The sequence below is a fragment of the Apis florea genome, unplaced genomic scaffold (assembly GCF_048593485.1).
Source record: "Apis florea isolate Af1SG1 unplaced genomic scaffold, ASM4859348v1 contig_2897_pilon, whole genome shotgun sequence".
Taxonomy (NCBI): Eukaryota; Metazoa; Arthropoda; class Insecta; order Hymenoptera; family Apidae; genus Apis; species Apis florea.
In genome coordinates, this window is record NW_028256665.1 from 766,009 (window position 1) to 787,479 (window position 21,471).

General features: G+C 40.2%; 2 protein-coding genes and 1 non-coding gene across 6 annotated transcripts; all 3 read right to left on the bottom strand.

Annotated features, from left to right (window-relative positions):
• Nucleotides 1–2,760: 2,760 nt before the first annotated feature.
• Nucleotides 2,761–10,279, bottom strand: LOC100863740 (nuclear receptor subfamily 2 group E member 1). Of its 3 annotated transcripts, none has more exons than XM_086907523.1 (9): nt 10,181–10,279; nt 9,362–9,545; nt 5,471–5,607; nt 5,188–5,303; nt 4,123–4,308; nt 3,889–4,005; nt 3,654–3,817; nt 3,307–3,553; nt 2,761–3,234 (listed from the first exon to the last, which is right to left on the bottom strand). In XM_086907523.1, the coding sequence occupies exons 3-9, from the start codon at nt 5,590–5,592 to the stop codon at nt 3,005–3,007; spliced, it is 1,182 nt and encodes a 393-aa protein (XP_086763649.1). In that variant the 5' UTR covers nt 5,593–5,607; nt 9,362–9,545; nt 10,181–10,279; the 3' UTR covers nt 2,761–3,004. The 3 variants fall into 3 exon arrangements, with proteins under 3 accessions (XP_086763649.1, XP_086763647.1, XP_086763648.1); XM_086907521.1 differs by having other exon boundaries at nt 5,462–5,607; XM_086907522.1 differs by lacking the exons at nt 9,362–9,545; nt 10,181–10,279 and adding an exon at nt 5,981–6,057 and having other exon boundaries at nt 5,462–5,607.
• Nucleotides 10,280–12,566: 2,287 nt separating this feature from the next.
• On the bottom strand, nt 12,567–12,639 carry TRNAV-UAC (transfer RNA valine (anticodon UAC)). The gene has a single exon. It is a non-coding gene; the product is annotated as a tRNA-Val (tRNA).
• Nucleotides 12,640–12,961: 322 nt separating this feature from the next.
• LOC100870440 (uncharacterized) lies at nt 12,962–21,174 on the bottom strand. Of its 2 annotated transcripts, none has more exons than XM_086907780.1 (17): nt 20,505–21,174; nt 19,642–19,848; nt 19,224–19,540; nt 18,652–19,131; nt 18,058–18,568; nt 17,734–17,975; nt 17,465–17,662; nt 16,927–17,394; nt 16,819–16,863; nt 16,277–16,735; nt 16,030–16,191; nt 15,769–15,930; nt 15,049–15,696; nt 14,367–14,980; nt 14,117–14,289; nt 13,801–13,985; nt 12,962–13,728 (listed from the first exon to the last, which is right to left on the bottom strand). In XM_086907780.1, the coding sequence occupies exons 1-17, from the start codon at nt 20,641–20,643 to the stop codon at nt 13,369–13,371; spliced, it is 5,370 nt and encodes a 1,789-aa protein (XP_086763906.1). In that variant the 5' UTR covers nt 20,644–21,174; the 3' UTR covers nt 12,962–13,368. The 2 variants fall into 2 exon arrangements, with proteins under 2 accessions (XP_086763906.1, XP_012347091.2); XM_012491637.3 differs by having other exon boundaries at nt 14,078–14,289.
• Nucleotides 21,175–21,471: the final 297 nt, after the last annotated feature.

Here is a 21,471-nt window from a genome sequence, read left to right on the forward strand (position 1 = left end):
AAACGATTAGAGAAAAAAAAAAAGAATAATTAAACAAAGCAATCCGATTTTGAAAAAGGTAACGAAAAAAAAAAAATGGATAATGTTAATTCGATTCGCGTAAAATGGTTGAAAAGATACAGGAAAAATCGGGCGAGACGCGCCGATGTACGCGCGTCTTTTTCATTTTGTAACGCTCACGCGCCAGCTGACGTCGCTTTTCTTTCTTTTTTTTTTTTTTTTTTCTCGAAATAAACGCGCGAGCAAACGTCCTGTTTTGTTCGTGCCATCAAAATTCGAAGGAAAGGAGAGGAGAGAGAAAAACAAATAAACGAACGAAAACAAAAAAAAAAAAAGAAAAGAAAAGAAAAGAATGCGAGGTGAAAAGTCGCTTTTAGTCTGCTTGCTTTTCGCGAAAGAAGAAAGATAGAATAGAAATAAAAAAAAAAAAAAAAAAGAAAAAAAAGAAAAAATACGTATATTATTCGCTTCCTTCCCTTCGTATCTCGAGCAAAATTGATCGTTCTTTGATTACTATATTATTCTTATTATTAGTATCCTATCTAACTACTATTAATATTACGTTATAATCTTGTATTATTCGTATTCTTATTATTCTTATGGTATTGTAATTAATTAAGAAAGTCAACGGGGAACGAAGAGCGACGAAAAGTGAACGTTGAAGCGCGCGCGTGAGCGAAGATGCACCGTGATCATCAGCGAGCGACACGCTCGACGAGAACAATTCCTCACAGAAAGAAGATAAAATAAGAGAGAAAAAGAAAAAACGTAAATAAAATGAAATAAAGTAATATTATAAAGAGAGAAAGGGATATAATAATAACGATGAATTGAAAGAAAAAGACCGACAAACGATAAACGCAGCGAGATTTACCGATTTACTTAATCGCAAAATTTTATGTAACTTTAAAAATAAAATTCTATTTGAATGTAAGTGCGTTAAACAAGGAGAACGGTATAGGAATATTATTATTATTGTAAAATGAGTGGATTAAAAAAAAAGCAAAAAAAAAAAAAAAAAAAAAAAAGGATAATGTCAAAAAGGAAGAAAACGAAAAAGCGAGACACACTTCACGAATAGATTTCAACAAGACATAAGGATTTTCTTCATTCGTTTTTTCTTTCTTTTTTTTTCAGTTTGACATATATAAACATATATATATATATTTGTGCGTTTTGATGCTGTAAAGAAATCGAAGGCAAACCGAAGAGCATAGAAAACAAAAAAAAAAAAAAAAAAAAAGAAATATGTTCTTTAAGTTCAGAGAAAATAGCTTAAATGGGTTTCACGAAAGTCAGGAAACAAAAAAAAAAAAAACAAGGAGATGGAAAAAAAGAGCAAAGAGTAGCTAGTGCAAAATTTCGCTGAGATCGTATTTCAAATTCGAAAAGAAAATCATTTGAAAAAAAGAAAAAAAAAGAGAAGAAACAGAAACGATTACAATTATCCTTCTTTCAAAATTCATTCGCTCTGTTCATTTTGATTTTTCGATTATCAATCGAATTATCAATTTTGAAACATAGTTCCTATGGTCCAAGAACGATAAAAAAGAAAAAAATTTCATATTATTTTTTTCCTTCGATCCTCATTCTCATTTTTTTTTTCCACTTTCTATCATAAAATAATTTTCGACGATATCTTTCTTCGATCGATGATTCATCCGTGATCTTCCATTGATCATTTCCCCCGTTTTTTCCACATTTTTTCCATCCGCCAAAAATATTCCTTTCTTGAATTTCTTGTTTGTCCTCTCCCATTTTTTTTCACTCCGTACCATTCAATTCCGCCAAATCCATCTCTGTCTTTGTTTTAGTTCACGGACGAAAAAGGAAAAAGAAAAAAAAAAAAAGAAAAACAAGAAAAGAAAAGGAAAGAAACAAAAATAAACAAAATCGCACTCAGAGCTATTTTTTTCCCCTCCGCAAACTATGTAAAATAATCGAGGCAATTTTTTTTTTTTATCATTATACGTACTCCGGACAGTGAAACAACAATGAAGAAGAAAATGAAAAAAAAAAAAAAAGCGACAGTTGTCTCTTTTGGGTTGAACAATTTTTTACATGCATACACACGCAGAAAAACACACGAGGACAAGGAAATAATTAGAAAGATCAATCTATAATGAATTTATGTGTAACGTTCAATTGAGGATTGTATGTAATTGTATATATATATATATATGAGTACAATGCAGTCCATGAGTTAAGATACATTCTCCTTTTTCTACCATGAAAGAATAAATTATTCTAGTTAATAAAAAAAAAAAATAGTGTGCGTTAGTGTCTCTTTTTTTTCTTTGATGCCAATCTTCCCGATAATCATCCACACATATAAAGTAATTTTATTTATCGTCGCGGACGCCCATACACTGTGTAAACGAATTTTATTGTTGTGATGTGAGAATAAACGTTTCAGAAATTCAGAGGGTTTTGCTGAAATAAACCGTAAATCAATCGCGTTTGCCTATATCGTGTACAATCTGTGTCAATTTTCCACGTTTCTTATCCACAAGAGTAAACGTTGTTCGACCATTCTTTGACGTTATCTCGAAAAAATATATATATATATATATGTATAGTTTCACAAAATTTTAATTTATCGTCAAAGACTCGAAGATTTCTTTAGAGAGAGAGAGAGAGAAAAAAGAAGAGAAAATATAATTTCGCGATTAGAAAGAGCAAACGTTTCGTTCTACTAATTATTACTGGAACATTCTTATTTCTATATAATATATGTACATTATTTAAGATTGCGATTAGTTAGAGTTTAACAGAATTACATCGTAATTTACAATCGATGCGAAGAATTGACTAGACTTTACGTAAAATTTTCAAATTTTGATCTCATCGGTATTTCCTCTTTGAACGAGATTCGAGAGAAAGGGAAAAAAAGAAGAAAGGACGAACGATCGATCTTCCGAAAGTACAGTTATCTTTGAAATAATCGTCGATATAAATAGGTTAGCCGTTTGAGAAGCGTCGTATCGACCGAGTCGAATTGGCGTTATGTCGGTCTGAGAGCGCTGACCATGTCGCCCAACAATCGTTCCACGCTAACATCCCCCACTGTCGGTTTGAACAGCAATTCCTGAAGGGTTGATCGGCAGAGCGCTCGCGCAGAGGGTAACAGCAGCAAAAGTCGTCCAACTCTTCGCGCATCCCTTTCGCAAAACACGGCTACCGTCTGTTCCTGTAGCGCCGTTATCCGTCCCGGTTCGCAGAGGCCACGCGACTCTTGGGATAGAAGAATGTCATTTTCCGTATAAGAATATATATTTCCATCGTGTAATTAATCGATTATCTTACCCCCTTTGAAAAGAACTATAGCCTTGAGGCAAGCGTATTCCGAATGATCGACCCTGAGGAGAGCGCATTTTCCCAACAATTCCCTCAATTTCCTCGCCTCGTCGACCAGCGTTTCCTTCCTTTCGGATGATAAATCGTTGGGTACAAGAGTGGCCTCCTCCACGGGGAAGTTCCATTGCGCGGCGGTGAGCACGAAAAGCTCGCTCCAAGATTCTTCCAATAGAATAGTCTGGTCTCTGTAGGGCAGCTTGAAGAAAGAAATAGGCCAAATATCGACGAGTATCGAGAGACGGTAAGGGTAAATCAACGTGTTGTTCAAAAATTTATCGATTATTAATAAAAATTACTTGCAAAAACGAGTGAATACTTCTTGCCCATCTGACAGCAAAGAAGAGCAATTTCGCGGCGAATTCGTAGATATTTTCCGTGGGCAGGATGGAGAAGGTGGACACGCATTCCGTTGATCCAGAATTGGCTATGGACGGTGTCAATCGAGCGGTTGCCAGCTCCTCTGCAACACGCGCAAGATCATTCGTCGATCGATCGAATAAATCGCGCGGTTTAACTCGAGAAGGAGATTACCCTTCGGCTCGATTCTAGCGTCGATCGATCCAGCTTCCTCCGAACTTGTCACCTCGTCCTCTTTCGCTGTGTTCACTGTCAACGATTCCGTTGTCGGTGAACGGGGTAAAAAATGTGCTGCGAATCGACAAAGTGTATGTATATATATATATATATATGCAAGATATGAATTTCGAATAAATAATTATATTTCGATAATTCCATTTCGATTCGAATTGGATTTTCGTTGCTTACCGACCGACGGGGTGAAAGCCGACATGGTCGGCTTGAAAGGGAACAGCGCAGGATACAGAAGGGGATGGTAAGGGTTGCTCGCTGCGTGATAAACGTGTGGAATTCCAGGATATAATCCCGAGGGACCTCTCCTTGCGGCTGCAACCAGGGACGATGTATTTCGTGGAGCTCTTTCGTGTTGCACCGCTGTGAGTATCATAGTTTCTTAATATTTCACAATCGATTATGCAGACGAACGAGTTGCGATCGAGCGTTCGATAGGAAAGGTGGTAGAATTGTAAAAGGAATCTTCTATAAAAATAATCAACCCCCGTTAACCTCCCAGATGTTTCTATGTCGAAGCATAATCTCCGCTCTTCTCCCCTTTCGAATTATTTTACCTTCCTTTCTTTTCTTTTTTTCTTTTTTTTTTTTTTTTTTTGCTTTTTTCGTTCGACATCGACAAGGATAATCAAACTTGGTAGAAGCGCAGACCACTAATGGCACCTTTTCTACCCTCCCTCGCTAATTGATATCTCCGTGCAATCAAGTGTTTGGATTATCGGGTCGGGCTAGAAGTGTTTACAAAACCTGTGAACGTCAGGCTGCTCGTGACACCGCTCGAGGCGAGGCTAACTTTCCGGATTCTGGCGTGAGCAAGCGCGAATATAGAATTTCATGTGGGTGCGAGCACCCCTTTTTTATTTTTTCTCTCTTTCCCCTTCGAGTACTCTTTCTGTTCCTTTTTTTTTGGGGGGAACGTCTCCATGCATTGTAACATCCTGCATGTGTGTGCGTGTGCGCGTGTGTGTGTGAATGGATACGTAACATCAAAAATGGGGGAACGTATCGAGGTTTCTGTCATCCCCAAACTTTCCGACAGACAAGGCGTTGTCGAACTTGGAGAGTTCAACAATACGGAAGCCAACTTCCGGCGGAGAATATCTCCTCGTTCGATTCTCGTATTTAAACGATGATATTTTTTTATTTTTTTTTAAAGTTGCGTCGATTAATTTGTCGCACGAAAGATGGGAATTAAATTCGAGCAAAGAATAAAAACTTAATCACCGTTGAAACGAAGCGTACCATCTCGTTTCATGTTGACCTGAAGGCACTTGGTAAATCGACATGCCTGGCATTGATTACGACGAGAAACGTCCACGATACAACGCCCGTTCTCCTTACAAACGTAATCGAGATTTCTACAAAATCGAATCGAACAACTTGATTACAATTGACTTATCAATTCACTTTTCTAATTAATTAACATCGATTTATAGCGAACATATTAACAAATTATCTTCTATTACATTCACTTTGTCAACGACGGACTTTTTAAACGACAAAGAAAATTAATTACCTTGCATACCTGCGGATCGACCGCTTGAAGAAGCCGCGGCATCCATCGCAACTCGGCACTCCATAATGCTTTCCGGACGCTTTGTCACCGCAAACTTTGCACAAACTTTCGCCCCGGCTGTTGTCTTCCATTTCTTGTCCTGAAACCTGGCCATCAAAATGCAATTACTCGACCTGTGAAATTATAAAACCGTTGCTTTTTAATTCTTCTTAACCAATCAACTAATTTCCTTTATCAGCCAGGTAAAGATCATTCTCGTGAAATAATTGGCAAGAGCTCTGCCTTTCCTCCGACGCTATTATCCGTCATTTTCAATAGCAATATCGCGATTCTTCGTGTAACCATTCGGTTCCAAGGGAGGAAGTTATAGTTGAGCCGCGCGTCGTTGCATATTGCAACATGTAATAAGAAGTTTGGACGATCGTTCGATTTTCTCGATGCTCGCGACTTATTGACTTCAAGCTCAACCGCTGCTTTACAACTTGACATTTTTCCTCTCTTTCTAATTTTTTAACAAACCTCTTCGAGATCTCGACTCTCTTGGACGAATTCGACTCGCGCGACTCGAAACGCAGAGTTTCGAGAGAAAAGTCGAGGGGAAAGCTGAAATATCCTCCGACGCTTCCATTGACTTTTGCAACCCCTTTGCTTGTTCTCCACCACTTCCTCCGGTTCTCCATATCCCTTTGAATCGAGGCCCTCGGGCCGACTCGAACCGGCGGTCTTTCTCGTTCGAACAGAACGGCTGGCCACCTGTAGGGTTCCCAGGCTCAATAATGCATCGGTGACGTGGAGCATCGCTCAGCCTCGTCGGTGGTAAACCACCTCGAGGAGGAGAGGGTCCTGGTGGATGATGGTTCGCCGCACCCTCCGTCCCGAACCACCAGTCTCACCGACACTGGTCATTACCGCCATCAACCCTCGAGCAGCAGAGATCTCTCTTGCCTGTGTGGACTGACTTCTTAACGGTTCGTCGAGGTGGAGGGCGTGGTGGTGGTGGTGGTGGTCGCGTGTGAGCGTTAACCTGCCATAATATTTTTATTTCTCGATAACTACCTTGGCGATGCGACGGAACCGTTTTTTATCCTTCCCACCTCGCAGAGGAGAATCTTTGCTTCTCTTGGTATCGAAATGATAGGATAAAGTAAGTCGAATATTTCGTTGCCGTTCGATAAACGGTTATGCCGTAAGTTGTACACATGGCACGGATTATTCGACTCTGTTTGCACGAATCCATCGTGTTTACGCACGCGTGTATAACATATGTCGCACCGTTACGCACTGGACACGAGCAATCTGGTACAACAATGCGAATGCCGATTCGAATATCGTTATAAATCGTTATCCATCGAGTTTTTTTTTTTTTTTTTTTTTTTACGAAATCGTCGTAAAATAATTCTTATCGTTAAGTAGAGATAACGATTGTTGGAAGAAGGTAGATTTGAATAATGAGTAAAGAAATATGTAGAAAAGTTTGAGACAATTGGTAAGACGCACGGTGGTATTATTTTTGAAAGAAACTTATATAAGAAGCCATCGATCACGTGAACTTTGATAAGATTGTCACAGCTTGAGATGCAAACTGGCCTAATGTCGGCTCAATGACTTTTCGATAGTCGTCCGTGTGGTGACGAAAGTTCCTCTGAAAATTCTATGCAAATTTTTTTCCTCGTCACGTCATGTGCGTTCTTTCGCATAAAAAACGCTGATGGATCGATCAGATATTATCCTCGCTAATCTGACAAAATTTATATTTAAATAACAGTCTTCTTTTTTTTCTTTTTCCTTCCTTCGAATAAATTGTATTCCTCCCTTCTCGCCGTCATTTGTTTTTTTTTTCTTTAAACGCGATTTAATTGCAATTTCGTTGCTCTCCAATATGTTATATGGAATATGTATTCGATTATCGAAATTTATAAACAAGTATCGTTTTCAAGGAATCGAAGAAGATCGCGTAAAAAATTTAGATTCGCAATGATGATCGATCGAACCGCGTATTTTCTTCAGAATCATCACACTTCTTTCGTTCGTTCGGTTAATCACGCCGATGTCGTACATTGTTCGAGGAATAATGGAAGGTTCGAAGGAGGGTTGATTGAGAAAAAAAGCACGTGACGTTAAATATTCTTTTTTAAATCGTTGAGTAACTCTCGCTGAGTAACTTTCACCCGGATCTTACACCCGTCCGTTCAAAATTATCGTCGAAAACACGATTTCTCTGTGCACAACACATTCGACTTTTCATCGATCGATAAATAAAATAATCCATCGTCGTGTCACGGTATTTAAACCGTGAGTATTTAATTACAGAGTCTCGTCGATGAATTTCCTGGATCATTTTTCTTCCGTTTCCCTTTTCCATCAATTTTTAAGGAGTTCCGCGCAAACATCGTCGTTAGCCCGCGCAACCCTTCACGTGACTTTTGTTGTCCGAAAGGGTCGATTGCAATTAGAAGCTTTTGAATAATTAATCTTTGCGCCGTAATGACAGCATAGCTCGCGTTACGCCACCTCATTTGCCTATTGAGCAATAATTTCGTCAATTTTCAAGTGACTGGGATATATCCTCTTTACACGCAACAACAGTTACACAGTTAATAGCACGTACGAGTATTTAAAAGCTAAAAATTCAAAATACTATACTCGCCTACTACTCAATTTTGTAAGCGTACAAATCATGGATCATCATGATCTTCGTGAAACGAAACGTTTTCGAAAATGTTTGTCCTTTTGAAATGAAAACTTGTTGGAGAAAATCGACGAAACGTCGAATCTGACTCTTAAACTGACTTCAATTTAACGGACCACCAACACAGGATTAGTTTCGGCCGTGCACGTGCGCGTTTCACACGATTGGCAGTGATTGCGTGATTCGGTTGCATATGCCGTGCACGACACTTGGGCAACATGTGAAGGTTCCAGGAGACCAATGATTTCACGTAACAGATACTTTTTTTTTTTTTTTTTTGAGTTGTTACGATATCGGTTGGTCGAACAACTGGTGCACGCGCGCCAATTATTTAAATTCTTCTTGTAAATGGAAAGACACGTGTATCGTGATAATATTTAATACGAATTTATATACGAGAGAAAGTTGAAAGTCTTTTTTAATTAAAAGTTAATGGAAGGGAGGGGGGAGGGGGAAAGAGCATGAGAATAAAGAAAATGAAGAAAATTTAAATGGTTTAACTGAGGATTGAAAAAGGAGCCGTGCTTATATGGCATCGACATTCGAATTATTATCCGAAATAAAGTAAAAAAAAAAAAAAAAAAAGGCATCGGTTGAAACACGTATGGCAAAACCTGTATAATAATTTTGGCAAAATATAGCTCGCAACGCATATAATTTGTACATTTTATTACACGGTTTATACGTGTATAGAGGAGGGGCAGAGACAAGTTGAAATACGTTGAATTTCCTTCAATGGTTATCGATATGTTTTTCAAATGTATTACACGTAAAATATAACGAAATGTCGCCAGAAAATTCGTGCTTCTGACATCATTGGACTATATATATATATATATATATATATATATAAAACATGTGCGACATATCTTTTAACATATGTGTGAACGCAACAGCAGCCATTACGCGACAAAGAGGCGATCCGTGGACGAACAATTACACGCCTCAACGCCGGAAAAAGGGGTTTACAGGTGTGTTTACACGCGAATAATCAACTAACTGTCGGAAAAAAAAAAACATATGTTTCGATTAATTGTTCTTGAACTTCGAAAAACGGAAAGGGGGTTGGAAAATTTATTAGAATGTAATAAGGTATTAAGCATAAAAAAATTCAGTACAATTTCTATTTTTTATAGTAATAGAATTATTTGAATGATCTTGAATTGTAAAGTGAAGTAAAATTAGCGAAAATTAAAATTAATATTCCTTACCTGTACAGGAAAATAAATTCTTCGAATTTTCACTACTGAATCACAGATTTCTGGGCTGTCGATTTTTCAACTTTTATCTACTATGGATAGATGATAGTCTTCGATAGATCGGAATTCACAATATCGGGATCTTCGATAGTTTTCCTTCGCCTTTCGCAATTTCCAAACTAGCGACGGTAGCCATCTTGTTTCGAAAGAAAACAAGACGTTTCATTGAACTGCTTCTGTTACCCAACAAATATTCTTCTATTCGATTTTTTAATTTTATATACCGCAAAAAAATAATGCTCGAAAAATAAAAAATTTAGAAGAAGGTAGAAGAATAAAAAACGAATCGCGATAAATTACCAGTTCATAATAAAATTCATCCAAAATTTCCCGTGTTACCGAATCTATCAAGCAACAAATTCTAAACAATTTTCAAATCAATTACCAGTTGCAAGCACCACAACGAAATATATTATTTTTATTTCGAAATACAACCGCGACAACGAAACCTTTTATCCATCCATCCATCTGCCCGTCCACGTTTCAAAACAACGATTCCTCTCTTCAAACCGATCGAAACCGAAAGATGTTCGCGAATCGACGTAGCCGCGGATGCACGAGAAATCGAAGGGTTTCTTTATCGCGAGGACGCGGTGGTCGTGGTGGGTGCACGAGGTGTACGCGTGATTTATGGCCTCGCCGTTCCTTTACCCTGGTACAGGGGTGGCCAGGGCGCGTCGCCTTTGATCGCCTTCGCCTTCGTCCGAATACGCCCAATCGAGGCATCGCTTGCCAAGGGTCGCAGACGATTGGTCGACAGGCGGGGCGTACCTTTGGAAGCTCGCGGTGGTTGTGCAGCCTCCTCGGAGGGTCGCAACCCCTTTGGCGGAGGGAAAGCTCCGCCGCCGGAAGCGCGAAAGTCAACTCCTCGTCGACCGTTCTCTCCCTCGGGGTAATCGGGGAAGACTGCTCGAAGCGGAGGGCCCCAACCTCTGTGTGTGTACTCTCCATCCTCCGCTTCGTTCCGCTATATACCAGAACGGCTTGTTTGAGGAATTCGTGTCGCACGGCTGAGGTGTATTTGACGGGGGATGCGATCATGATGTACGAGGGGGGGGAGGATTCCTCGAGACGATTTAGAGAGTACTTTCATATTTTCCTGTGCTGGCGACGCTGGTGTGGGTATTAATGGATGCCCGAGATCCGATATTTCGTATCCTGTATGTGTTTTGTTAACGTTGGCCAAGACGGGTATATCAGCAAAAAAAGAAAAAAAAAAAGAGAGAAAATTCACGATGATGATTCCTTTACGTTTCTCGATAGCGAAGTTCGTTTCAAGTTCACGTCAGGTTGGTATTAGAGGCTCTAACGAGAGGTAATAAATTTCGTCAATTAATTTCTATCAAGATTCTATGAAAAGCTTTGATTCGCGTAGCTTTCAGGGAAAAACGATAGCTATGAAACGTCGTACGTAACACTTGTACGTTTCACACGGTGCGGGCTGCATTACCAGAGATGGCCGTAATAAACCGGCACCCTATTCTTGAATATTTTATTACTTATTGTTACTTGAAAATCAATGATCGTCATCTCCCGTATTCATATCGTAGCTATGTCTACAACATGATCGTTAATTCGCGTAATTGCATCGTTTTGCAAGGAAATCTCTGCAATTTAGTTAAAGATCGTAACGCTACTTTTCGAACATTTTTTTTTTTAAAAAGAAAGCTTTCTCACTTTAACGAATATATTTTTTGCTTATCGTAAGATCCAAAAAAGTGGAGGAACGTGTCATTCGAGGAACGACGGAATAAAGTTTAAAGGATCAGGGAAGAAAGAGATATTATATGGGAGAAGTTAATTTCTAGCGCGTGTTGGCGCGATTCTGTTGGGGGGAGGTAAAGTAAGCGGTCTGCACTTGATAGGTCGAAGGATCCGTAGGATTGTGAAGCACCTCCTCGACGTGGCAGGAGCAGAAAATCGCGTTGAAGTGGTGACGGTCGGGCTAATGGTTCGGAGACGATATTTTGTTAAACAAGGAAACCTTTTATCCCCCATACCATTTCTTGGACGAGCGCTCCGGGGACAGGGACGGCTCCGTTTCGAAAGAACTCGTCTTCCATTCACCCTCGTAGTTACTCCCTTTGGTACACCACGAGTGTCATTAGACGTATTTACGTACTTTATTTTTTCTCCAAACATCGATTACCAATTAAAGTTCTTATTGAATAAACAAACAATTCTATTCATAGAAGTAGTAGGTTCTATACGAATTTTTCTCCTTAGGAAGAATCTTTTCCCTCGTTAATGGACCGATTAATTCCTTCCAATTTTATTTATAATTTCGAAATAGACCTCGTTGCAAATACTTCGCTGTACACTGGTTACGTTCAAATTTTTCGAAAAGATATCGATACGTTTCCGAGGACTGATTTATTCACGACGCGCGAAGCGTTCGATTCGAAGCGAAAAAAAAAAAAAAAAAAGAAAGAATGGGCCACGATAAAAGCGGCCCTGTACCGTCACTTTGGTTTTCTTGTCACCAGAAAAGAACGAGCTGAAAGTGTGAACCGCCGACCACCACGACAAGATACCACCTGCCTTTTCTCACGGTTCGCCACGCATATACCGCTATTCCCGCGAATTCCTACGATCCCTTCTACTCCTGAATCACTTCTCACTATCTTCAGCCCTTCTCAGATGCGAATCGATATGGCTCGCGTAACATCCAACCAAACTCCTGCAGAGTTTCGTCCCTGGTAAGCCTCCACTGACAAGTTAATTCACTCTGTTACGACGAGACGAGTAAATGACGCGTGGGGATTCGATAGAAACGTGGTGCGAATAAAACGTGTCATTTTTAACGAGCTTTGTACTCGTGAGATGGGATACTTGGAATGTTATCAATCGTTTTTCTTCTCTTTTCTTTTTCACGTGTATACTATACTTTTTCATTTCAATTTGAGAATTCATCTTTTTTTATAATTTCATATAATTTTGCAGTATTACAAACATTTTTACAATTATTACAATTATTACATTTATTACAAACATTACGTTCTATTATGTACGATGAGATAATATTTTTAGGAAAATGTGCATGGTGAAAAAAATTTGTGTTTGTTATAAGTGTTATAATTGTTCATTAAATTATTCTTGAAAAAGTTGGGAAATAATAATTTTCACGTGAAAAGAAAAAATAAAAAAAAAAAAATAATGGTTCCGGCCGGGATCGAACCGGCGACCTTCTGCGTGTAAAGCAGACGTGATAACCGCTACACCACGGAACCTCTGTGAATGTGTTTTCTATCGTCTTATAAATCTACTGCAATATTTATTTAAGTCGATGAATATTTATTAGTTTTATTAGTTATCGATAATACATTTAATTTCGTAATATAAAAGAAAATATTTTTAAAATAACGAGCAAAATCAGATATTATTAAATGATTCGAGTAAATGTATTAATCGTAATGTGATACATCATTCACTTGTGCGTATAACGTGATTACATAATGTACGCTTAAAATAGAAACTGATAAAAGTGATACATGAAAGATACGTATCTTCAAATGATTTATATTCGTTATTTCAATTCAATTGAAAGAAATCTCGTATTATATTGCATTTTATTTATAAACATGAGAAAATATACATCACATGGCAGTGATTACAATATTAATAGTACATATCATATAAATAATAATGTTAACTCCTCTTATTTTCTATTTAAGTTTCGAAATCGAATTCGCTCTTCTATTTTTTCAAACTATCTATATTCGAAGAAGAAATAATGGTACTCGATGTGAGTAAGTACGTGATAAGACGAATAAACATTCGATATTGTACATCTTAGTAAAAAATACATGCATTAAAAAAATAAATTGAAACGATTAATAAATTATTTGCTAATTACGGCAACGTGTTAGAATATCCGGAAGACAAGATAACGAGAAAACAATTATCGAATAATATACAATCGCGGTTCAGTCTTGCCAATAAAAGTTTGATGATTTAATTTATTTGAAACAAATCGGGCCAACCGTGAAACCAAACGCCTGATGAGGTAATCCATAATCGATAGGATAAAAATCCACCAATGGTAACTGTTGCAATTTTTTACTCTGAATTAAGAGCACCGTTTCACCTTTGTTCTTACGCGTTTTGCAATTGTCCATTACGATTTGTGGCTTGATACCGGTGTACGAAAATTCATCCTCGTTCGCACCAAGCAGTCGTATGGAGGAATTATAGTTAAAATTCAAAATATTGTACCAGGCAACACTGTTAATGCAAGTGTAAGTGAAATTTTGATAAGCCTCTTGACTCAGTAAACGCAGAAAATTTAATTGCACTACTCCAATAGCTTCGTATGTAATCTATAACAACACAAATTAAAATTATTTTTTATAACGAATAAAAACACGCAATCAAGTAAATGGAAAACTTACTTTAAATCCTCCGCGTAAATTCGAATACCAATCAGTTTTATTATTTTCCTTTCTCCACGGTATATTTGGCATTTGACTCGTATGAATATCTGGATACACACACGTTTCGCCCATATTCGTCATATTACAATAAACGTATACAGAGTCGTCGGCCATTCCTAAATTTGGATCGATCCAATACCAACCTTTTTTCCAAACATAATTTCGTAAATTTTCAAACGATCGATACGATAAAAAGTCTTAGAGTAAAAAAAAAAAAAAAAAAAAAAAGACCAACCATCGTGGAAATGGGGATGACCGTAAAACAGATCCTTACAAGTTCTCGCAGGATTTTCTCTGCTACCAATTGGTTTACGTATTCGATCCAATTCTTGTCTCATAGCGTATATAGAACTGTACATATCCAAGAATTTAGGCCCTAATTCCTCTTCAACGCGATCATCTTTATCCAAACTTTCCGAATTTTTCTCCTCTTCATCCTTATTGCCCCTAGAAATATTTATTTGTAATATTTACGATATTTTTAAACATTTTAAATATTGAAAAATGATTTGATTTTGCTTTACGTTTCTGTCGAAATATCGCGTCTCCTACGCAAAAGTTGTTCTTTCGTGAACAACAGTTCCGGAGGAATCATTGGTTGCTCTGCAGGTGGTCCAGGAGGGCCTGGAGGACCCGGAGGACCAATTTCTCCTTTTGGCCCATCGTTTCCAGCACTACCTTTAGGCCCTACCAATCCCTCTATTCCAGGAAGTCCTGGAGGTCCGTCATTTCCTTTAAACCCCATTGAGCCTGGTGGCCCCTGGTTACCCTTGGGACCTTCGGATCCCGGAACACCTCGTGGTCCTTGTTCCCCCTTCTCTCCCTCTTCTCCTTTCAAACCAGCATCTCCTAATTCACCTCGATGTCCTTTGAGTCCTCGTTTACCTCTGTCGCCCTTTGGACCCTTGGGCCCGATCGGTCCAACTTTTCCTGGGGCGCCAACGGCCCCTGCCATCCCGGGGGGACCATTTTCTCCAGCAAGCCCTGGAAGCCCTCTTACACCTGGCAAACCAAATGGCCCAGGAAGACCTTGAGGTCCTATAGATCCGGGACTACCTTGTGCACCAGGAGGACCCACGTCTCCTTTTTCTCCTGGCGAACCCGGACTTCCTTGCACTCCCGCTGGTCCCTCGGATCCCTAAATCATTCATGATGTATGATTTTGAATATCGATTATTGACTTGAGATAATCGTATAATTTTATACTTGTTTTCCAGGAGGGCCAGGTAGTCCCTCTTTTCCTGGTGGTCCAATCTCTCCTGGTGGTCCAGGATCTCCGGGTTTTCCATCCTCGCCGTCTTTTCCAGAGTCTCCTTTCACACCAATTAAACCCGGTTCTCCCGGTGGTCCAGGGAAACCAGGAGGTCCTGCATTGCCCTTTGGTCCCTCTGGACCATTTATACCGCGTTCACCGGGCGGACCTGGAGGACCACTCTTTCCTTCCTCTCCTTTCGGACCGGGAGGACCTCTTTCACCTGGTTTGCCTTCTGGACCTATCGAGCCTGGTAATCCAGGCGCTCCAGCTTCTCCCTTTTGTCCTTGAAGACCTTCCGGCCCTGGAAGACCTTGCAAACCTTCGCTTCCCTTAGGACCCCTTGGGCCTTGTGCACCTGGACTTCCCGCGGGTCCTACGGGGCCAACTAATCCCGCATCCCCCACTTCTCCTTTTAATCCTTGCGAACCGGGCAATCCTTGCGGTCCTACAGGACCAGGAGGTCCTGACGCTCCAACAGGACCATCTTCCCCTTTTGCTCCTTGTCTTCCAATTTCTCCGGGTGGCCCTTTTTCACCTGGCAAACCAATAGCCCCAGGTTCTCCGCGAATTCCTTGTATTCCAATTGGTCCTGGAGGACCCTATGAAGAACGAAAAACAAAAAAGATTAAATTAGTTAAATTAGAATCTTTAGAATTGGAAGTTGTACTTACCATTTCCCCCTGAGATCCTTTAAATCCTTTTTCCCCGGGTGGTCCAATATCTCCTTTGTCACCATCTTCTCCTGGAACCCCAACAGGGCCAGGAGAACCTGGCAAGCCACGTTGTCCTGGTAAGCCATCTCGTCCAATAGGGCCGATCGGTCCAGGCTCACCCTGATTAAATCGATTATTTATAAATTGTTTTATTTTAAGTTATAAATCTCATAGTTTATTCGTATATATCATCGTATATCTATATATATAGATTTATACCCTGTCTCCTTTCAAACCAACTGGTCCAGGTGGTCCTTTCGATCCTTGGCTTCCCTGAGGACCAGGTTCACCATCTTTTCCAGGCTCACCTTGAACACCTTTATCGCCTGATGGACCTGGAAGACCCGGTGATCCTATCTCTCCTTTTACACCTGGCATTCCCTGTTTCGAAAAACAAATTAAATTTATAAATTTATGATATTCCGTTCACCTTTATTGCTAAACTTTTTAAAAATTAAAAATGAACCGGTAAGCCACTTAGCCCTCGTTCTCCAGGAAATCCTGGTAAACCACCAGGACCGGGTTGACCCTCTTTTCCAGGAAGACCAGGTGGTCCTTGTGGTCCTTCTTTTCCTTGCTGTCCTGGGGGACCTAATTCTCCAGGTACTCCTGGATTTCCAGGACTTCCAGGTTCTCCTGGTTGCCCCGGTTCACCAGCCGGCCCTTGCGGCCCAATAACACCAGGCGCGCCTGGAGGACCTGGCGGTCCAGAATCTCCCACTGGCCCTCGTTCTCCGGGAGGACCAAGAATACCATCTTTTCCATTAAGACCAATTTGGCCAGGTGCTCCTACGAATCCACGAGGTCCTTCGATGCCTGGTGGACCAGGTTCTCCTTGTAATCCCGGGGGACCTGGTTGTCCTGTATCACCCTTCGGTCCTGGCAATCCTTCAGCTCCTCTTCTACCACGAGCACCTCTAAATCCCTTTGCGAACAATGAACGTATGACATATTTATGTATATTTGATCCTTGTTAATATATTTAAATAAATATATTTTCTTACGTACTCTGGGACCTGGTTCACCGCGTTCCCCTTGTGCACCATTAGTACCCTAAAATAATAAATTTCGTTGTATTACAATTATTGATTACGTTTCTCGTATTCTCTTTTTTACCCTTTCTCCTTTATCCCCATTAGGACCTTCTCTTCCAGGTTGACCTTTATCACCTTTCTCCCCAGGATTTCCTGGATACCCGACAAAACCTGGAGGGCCAGTTTTCCCTTTTTCACCTGGCGATCCAATCAATCCACTTTCACCACGCGGCCCTTCGAAACCTTTAGGCCCTTCCAAACCTTCCAGTCCAGGAATTCCTTGCGGTCCTGATAATCCAGGCTCCCCTTTCGCGCCAACGTCACCTTTATCCCCTTCCACACCTTTTTCACCCTTTTCCCCGCGTTCGCCGGGTGATCCACGTTTTCCTTCGTCACCTTTGATACCGCGAACTCCTGGAAAACCTATCGGGCCTTGCGGACCCTGCAAACCTTGTTCACCCTTCGTCCCAGGAATACCTGGATTTCCAGGATGACCAGGCGATCCGTCTGCTCCTGACAGGCCAGGAATTCCAGGCTTTCCTTGTGGCCCCTAATAATAATATATTATAATTTATGTTAATTATGATTTAAATAATTAAGAGAATTACAAAAAGATTTACCACTAAGCCAGTCGGGCCCAGAAGGCCTTGAGGTCCTGGTGGACCTACAGCTCCGATTGGACCCGGAGAGCCTGGTGAGCCTGGAGGACCAGGTGGTCCAGTATTGCCCTTTGCTCCTGGCGGACCTTCGCTTCCAGGAATACCAGGATTTCCTGGTAATCCGGGAAAACCTCGTGGTCCTATAAATCCTCTAGGCCCCTAAAAACGATTTAAATAATTAATCTTTGCGTTTATACGATTGCGTCATCTTTACAACATGTCATCTTTACCATTTCACCGGGTAAACCTGGCAAACCTGGTGGACCATCGTCACCCTGCATTCCCTCGTGACCTGGCAAACCTTGTTCACCGGTAGCACCCACAGCTCCTCTTTCCCCCTTATCTCCTGGCAATCCAGGCAATCCAGGTACACCTTGCTCCCCTTTCATCCCCGGTGCCCCGCTTAAACCTCGTTCCCCGTCTCTACCAGGTCGACCTCGTCTACCCTCCCTGCCAGTATTTCCAGGAATACCTATATTTAATTTTTCAATGTATTCTCTTTTATCTAAATAATTTTATACTCTGACATAATTACTCGAGCTGTTTAAACTGACCTCTTTCTCCACGAGGACCAGGCTCGCCAATTTCGCCAGGTTCTCCTTTCTGGCCTTGAGGTCCTGGAGGTCCTTCGGGCCCAGAAGTACCCGTCAGACCCATAGGGCCCTCGCTACCTCTCATAGCTATCATATGCTGCGAAAGCATTTGCCTCAAAGCTTCTATCTGAGCATCCGGTCCCTTCTCGTTACCTTGCTGATTCATTGTCGGTATTATGAACACGTTCCCCGGTGAACCAGGTACACCGGGTAAACCTGCCAGCCCATCTCTTCCCGGCTCCCCTTTTTTACCGGATGGCCCTGCCACACCTGGTGGTCCTGGAAATCCTCGTGGTCCGGGTGGACCCCTGTTATTGTAATAAGTCGAACCGTAGTACGATCCTTCCGAAGACTCCGAATATTTCGATCCGTCCCGAGTTTTTCCGATTAAGTTATCGGAAATTTCAAGAATTTGCGGTGGTGTCGTTTCATAACGATCTATCGTTATTCCCTCAATGTTGTCCGAAAATACCTGGAAAAGCGAAGAAAATTTTAAAAATTAATCAATATTCGTATAATTTATCTTTTAATTATCAACAATGATAATCAACTCACAGCACTTTGATTACGAAGATACGTGTCCGTGGTTGATCTCGTAGCGTATGTTGCATTCACAAGCCTATTATAGTTATAATCCTCGTTATCTTCGATCCATGTGTTCTCTTCCTCGCTTTCGTTCTCATCATTCTCGTCATCCGTCTCTTTTAAATTCTCATTTTCCTCGTTATACGAAACATTTAGTTTAGATATTGTAGACGATGTTCTGCCATAATTTTGAGACGAATTTAAATTATTGTAATTTGTTTCGTAATACGATCTAATAGTTGAGAATGCTTCACCCGCGTAGCTGGAACTTCGGATTGATTGACTCGCGCCCTCGTAATAAGTAGGAGAAGTGGAATGAATCATGGGGCTATAATTACGCAAGTTTGTCAATCTATGTCTCGAATGATTCCTACAGTCAGGCGCGAAAATCGTGCAGATTTCGTAAGCCGCGTCTGGTATCGGGGCAATCTTCAGCATCTCCAAACCACCCTATAAACGATCGAAATATAATTTAAAACAAAAAAAAAAAAAAAAAAAAGAAAGAAAGCACTTCGTACGTTAAAAATTAAATATTCACTGACCAAATACATATTGCCATCGACGATCTGTTGACCAATGATTATGATGCCATTGATGTCGATCCTTTCGTCAAGATTTCTTCGCAACTCTTTGGAAATTTGCCGAGTGCAGTCAAGAATCAGCGTGACGGTGTTCCCTTTAATACTGATTCCTAAACGGTGCCATTTTCCATCGGAAATATCAATCCCGAACGATATTGCTTTGCCCTCGTCATCCGGATTTGTGCTATAGTAAAGAATGACGTCATTGCCCAATGATAACACCAATTGTTCCTCACCGCTGTCACTGTAGATGGCAAACAACGTGGCGACTGGGTATCCTAATTTTGTGTAATTTTGTGTTAAATAAACGTCTTATTAAAAAAAAAAAAAAAAGGATCGTTAAAAATTATATTGAATCGATTAATGGAAGGCTACTAACCGATTTTTGGCTTGGCAACGACTAAAATGGAAAAATCGCGTGGTATGCCAGTGGGGAAAAGGGTGCTCGTATCGATCGTGAGTAGCGCGCTTTCCGTAATGTCGTACGCGATCGTGTCATTTCTGTGACAACGATTTTGAGTTATTGTCACTCCAATGCGCTCTTGTTGCATTCCAATACCATCGACCAGATCCACGATATTCTTTTCTGAAATTATAAGAAACAATTCGTGTTCAGATGCTTATCGAGATGTGATAAAAAAAATGATTTCTCAAAAAATATTTCTTTATAAAAATTCTAGGAATATTCTCCATATTGATTAAATGTTCAATCTGAAAACTTGGACAATTAATTTTCGAAATCATAAGAAAAATTAAATCCCGCAAGGCCATAAATCTTTAAAACTTACAAAAGCTTACAAAAGATTTTATAAAAAAAAAAAAAACGAGATGTAATTAAATAAGCATAAACTTAGAATGATGGCACAACGAACACCCCAATAACCTCTGGAAACCCAATAACCCTTGAACCCGTAAAAGACGTAACTCATCGCGTTACGCCGATACGTTTAAACCAGTTTTATTAAGAAGTCCTCTTTTCCAGAGTAGAACACGCAGTTTTGCATGCTATGGACAGTGGCTCAATTAATGTAATAGGGATCACTTAAAAAGGCAAACTAGTAAGTGGACGTGTCGTTACATGGAATTGTAGAACGCATATCACATTTATGAAACAGTTTAACTCGTGTATAACTCGGACGATGATACGGGCAATGTAAAGCGGACGCGCATATAATAATTATCGAGCTAATCGAATTGGAAAGGAATGAAAAATTAAGAAAAAAGTAATAATGGTAGATTTACCCATATCCTGTAAGATAATATCGGTTATCACCGGGTATAAACCTAGTATTACGAGAAGACAAACTGGCCAAGAAACGGAGTGGATGTTGCGAGGCAATCGCAGTGTTCTCCATTGCTGCTTCACGTGGTCTCGCCGCATGCTACCCTTTCTTCGTCAAATCATGATTTTCACAGGGAACCTCTTCTGATACCGATCACTGGTGGCGCACTACCGGTGCGAGACGCGCGACCAACCGATAGATAGATCGTACACGATCGTACACTCGAGAAGTAGCGAGAAATTTATCCGAATGTAATCGTCGTGCACAATGCAGTCACCCTTTCAACGCGTTTCCTCTTCTTCTACTTCGACCCCTCCTTTCTAATGCTCAGTCTCCCCGCCTTTCTTTCTCGTAAACGCCGATGCGACGATGCACATGCATTCCACACATGTGACTTTTAACGACGATCCCGCATCTCCTCTATTGACACTGATTCAGATAACACGTGGCGCATTGAGAATAAAACACGGAGCAGAGATCTTTTCGTCATCGAGATAAATGCATCTTTTCTTTTTTTTTTCTTTTCTTTTTTTTGTGGGAATGCGAGCGAAATTCTCTCACGCACGAACAAATAGATCGATACGATGTATACGATGTATGCGATTTTCTATTCATTTCTGGAAAATATTGTATTGTTACATAATATGTATCTAATACGTATACGAGCGAGTAGGAAAAAACAGATGGAGCTAAAATATATACCGGTTAAATTCGGGCTAAGTATTTTTAATTGTTCCCCGAGCGAATGTGCTCATCGTTTAAGTATGAAAGTTTCAATTAATTACTTCCTCGATACTTTTGATTAATTACTTCCCGACTTAAATCACTTTGCACAGAGTTCTCTATTCGCTTCGAGTGCAAATCAATATTTATAATATTTAAAATATGTGCATAAATTAAGATGAATTTAAAGGAAAAGTAAAAGA